A 2964-nucleotide genomic window follows, 5' to 3' on the forward strand; every position below is an offset into this window, starting at 1 on the left:
GTGTATAAGGGTGATATGGAATCCAATTCGAGTTATTTGGCCCCAAGTTGAAATTGAAAGTTTTGATAATTGTTTCTAAAAGTATATTATGAAATCTTATCTTGATAAGATTTGAGCAATAGACATAATAATCAGTTCTATAAGCATGACAAATGAAATTTACGAATCTTTGTAAATGATTTATACAAATTGCAGTTTCATTCTGGAGTTCTACATAAGAAAAATCACACTTTGCAAATAATAGGCTTACATGCTTGAGAAAAGAGCTTGTTTTTTTTTTTTTTTTCTGTTGCTATGCTATTTTACATGTTTATTTACAATTCCAAATCCCAATAGGCATCGATGAATTCAATGTTTCCATGGAAATCAATATTATTCCATCTTTTTGCTTATTTACAAAAACCAAAAGCAAAATACAGGGAAAAAAAGAAGAGAAAATGGCAGACTAGTCAAGCTCAAATCAGAAGTTACAAGCAATCAGAGACAACAGAAATTTTCTTATAATCACAAAGCATAAAAAGGGAAAGGTATTCACTGCGAAAGAAACATAAAAAAGCTTCATATACGTACTACTACAGAGAGCAGGGAACAGACTAATCATCGGAGCGGGTGAAAGAAAGGAGGTCGCGGCTGCGTTCAGGGATCGAAGGGCGGGTGATAACAACTGCATCGAACGTGAGGTGGTCGCTGCTGTGAGAGCCCACGGCAGCCACGCGGAGATGGTACTTGATGCCAGAGACCACCTGGCGACGGCCGCTCAGAACGCCGGAGAAGGTGATGGGGGCTTCACCGGGGCCTCGGAGCCGGCGATTGTACTCATCGACGGAGTAGCGCCCAATATCTCGTACCTCTAGGTTCGAAGCAGCGTCAGGTATATCCTTCCATCCTCCAACTTTTCTCCCCCATCCACGAACGCCGCCGAGCTGGTAGGCCGATGCTATGGAGGAGAAAGAGGCGGAGAAAACGAGGCCGATGAGGAAGACAAGAGAGAGAAAGGGGATGGAGGTGCGGGAGGATGATGTCAACGAGTTAGCCATGGATTGATTGAGAATGGAATGGGAGAGTGCAGTCGTATTTGGGGATTTTCTTTTATAGGTTAATTTGGTCGAATTTTTAGAGAGAAAGAGCGAATGGCCGGGCGGTCTGCCGCCGGCGAAGGCCGCGTCTGGAATTGGGAATTGGGAATTGGGAATCGGCGTGGCGCGTTCGAGGGATTACACAAAATCATATTTTAATACAATTTTTATAAGAAATCGACGAATGCCTTCGTTAATAAGAAATATCGTAAAACGTTGCAAAATATCCTGAACGTGAGAAGTAAATCATTTTTTTAATTTTGACATTAGCATAAATCTCAATAGCATATTGATATATCATATTGATATATCATAAAAAAAATATCTTGATTAAGCACAAATCTCGAGACAAAATTGAATTGAAAATTTTCAAAATTAAATTCGGAATCATATGGACTCCGGTTTAAGCAAGCTTATAGTCGAACTGACGTCTCGAAAAGACGAGCCCAACAACATCAAATTTGGCTCAATCCGAGCCCAAATGGGTCTGAATTGAAGACCCAAAGCGCATTTGGAAGGTTCAAACTATAAATTGGATGACCAAATAGTTTACAAACGTGACATGCTTTTATTCGAATCGAGTAGCTCGATGAGACAAATCCAACGAGCCCAAGATCGCTAAATTCTGATATCATTAAGACATTCAAATATCCATTAAACGGCCCACGATCAAGGGGATCAACATCGATTGTACATTTAAACCACTCCCAACTTACGTGTAATATTTCATATTTTAATCGAGGTAAATAATTTTTTTGAGTCAATATAAGACTAAATTGCAAACCGTCTTCGTCATAGTGTTGTTATTGTATTATTTTATTTGCATGCATTTTTTCGTAATTTTAGGGGACTGCCAAAAATCCTTAAGAAACTGGCATATATAGATACAAATAAGAATTTTGGGACCGACAGGTGTACTTTTTTCAAACTGATTTCACAAATATTTTTTAAATAAAATTATTTATTTTATGAATATTTTTTATAATTTTTGAAGTCCTAAAATAATATTAGTTTGGCTAAATAATCAATGATGAAAATCAACATAATTAAATAATTAAAGTCAACAAATAACTAAGGCACCAACTTTCAGCTAAGTAATGTTAAATAATTACAAAATTTTCACAAGCCAATTAGTTTATGATTCTCAACAGGGGACAGACTCTCTAGCTTTCGAAGACAGAAAAGTAGAAGCTCATGAATAACTAAGGCAAAGAAAAAAATTTAAGTTTTTTAAATAGGTAAAATCTTTAAGAAACCAAAATTTCAACTAATCCAATACTGCTCTTGAAGTCCCTATGGATGACTGGAGGGATGGAGTGCTCATGGAGAAACTCAAGGCCACGAGCACAGTCAAGAGCAATCTTTAAACGCATCTTCCAATGAAGCTGCCGGTATGGTTTATCTGCCTGATATGTTTTGGGATGGAGATGTTGCTGAAGGCAGCCATTCGTCATGTCCTCAAAGACAAGCAGACGGTGGTTCTGATCGGCACAATAGCCAAGCAAGATGACCAAATAGTGAGATTGCAGTCGGCTCAACAGGTCTACCTGCATCAAATTTAACAAATCTATCTGTCTTGTATTCATATGTGCAAATTTTGTTTTTGCCTGCATGCTAGCATAAATAGTGAAATCCAATAATGTCATTTTCTGACAAATTCCGACGGTCCCTTCAATTTGATCTAGTGATTAAAATTCATACGCAACATTAAGCTGGCATAATAAGAACAATTTTGAGAACAAAACTGGAAACAATTGCAAAAACTGAGATATTATAAATACAGATATTGCGTGTGATGCAGATGCTCCTTCAATAAACAAGCAATTTGATCCAGCAACCTGTTCAAATCAGACTTAACGCAAACTGACAAATTCATTTTCACGGAGTT

The 2964-nt window shown here is 37.5% G+C and overlaps 1 protein-coding gene across 1 annotated transcript; it reads right to left on the reverse strand.

Annotated features, from left to right (window-relative positions):
• Positions 1-335: 335 nt before the first annotated feature.
• Positions 336-1190, reverse strand: LOC110104718 (cysteine proteinase inhibitor 4-like). The gene has a single exon (XM_020833946.2). It carries the CDS (start codon positions 1035-1037, stop codon positions 594-596), a length of 444 nt encoding a protein of 147 aa, XP_020689605.1. The 5' UTR covers positions 1038-1190; the 3' UTR covers positions 336-593.
• Positions 1191-2964: the final 1774 nt, after the last annotated feature.

Source organism: Dendrobium catenatum, unplaced genomic scaffold, assembly GCF_001605985.2.
Source record: "Dendrobium catenatum unplaced genomic scaffold, ASM160598v2 fragScaff_scaffold_133, whole genome shotgun sequence".
Lineage (NCBI taxonomy): Eukaryota > Viridiplantae > Streptophyta > Magnoliopsida > Asparagales > Orchidaceae > Dendrobium > Dendrobium catenatum.

What these genes read in the sequence shown, in the direction of transcription:
- LOC110104718 (XM_020833946.2), bottom strand. Translation starts at nt 1,037, where the DNA reads ATGGCTAACTCGTTGACATCATCCTCCCGCACCTCCATCCCCTTTCTC.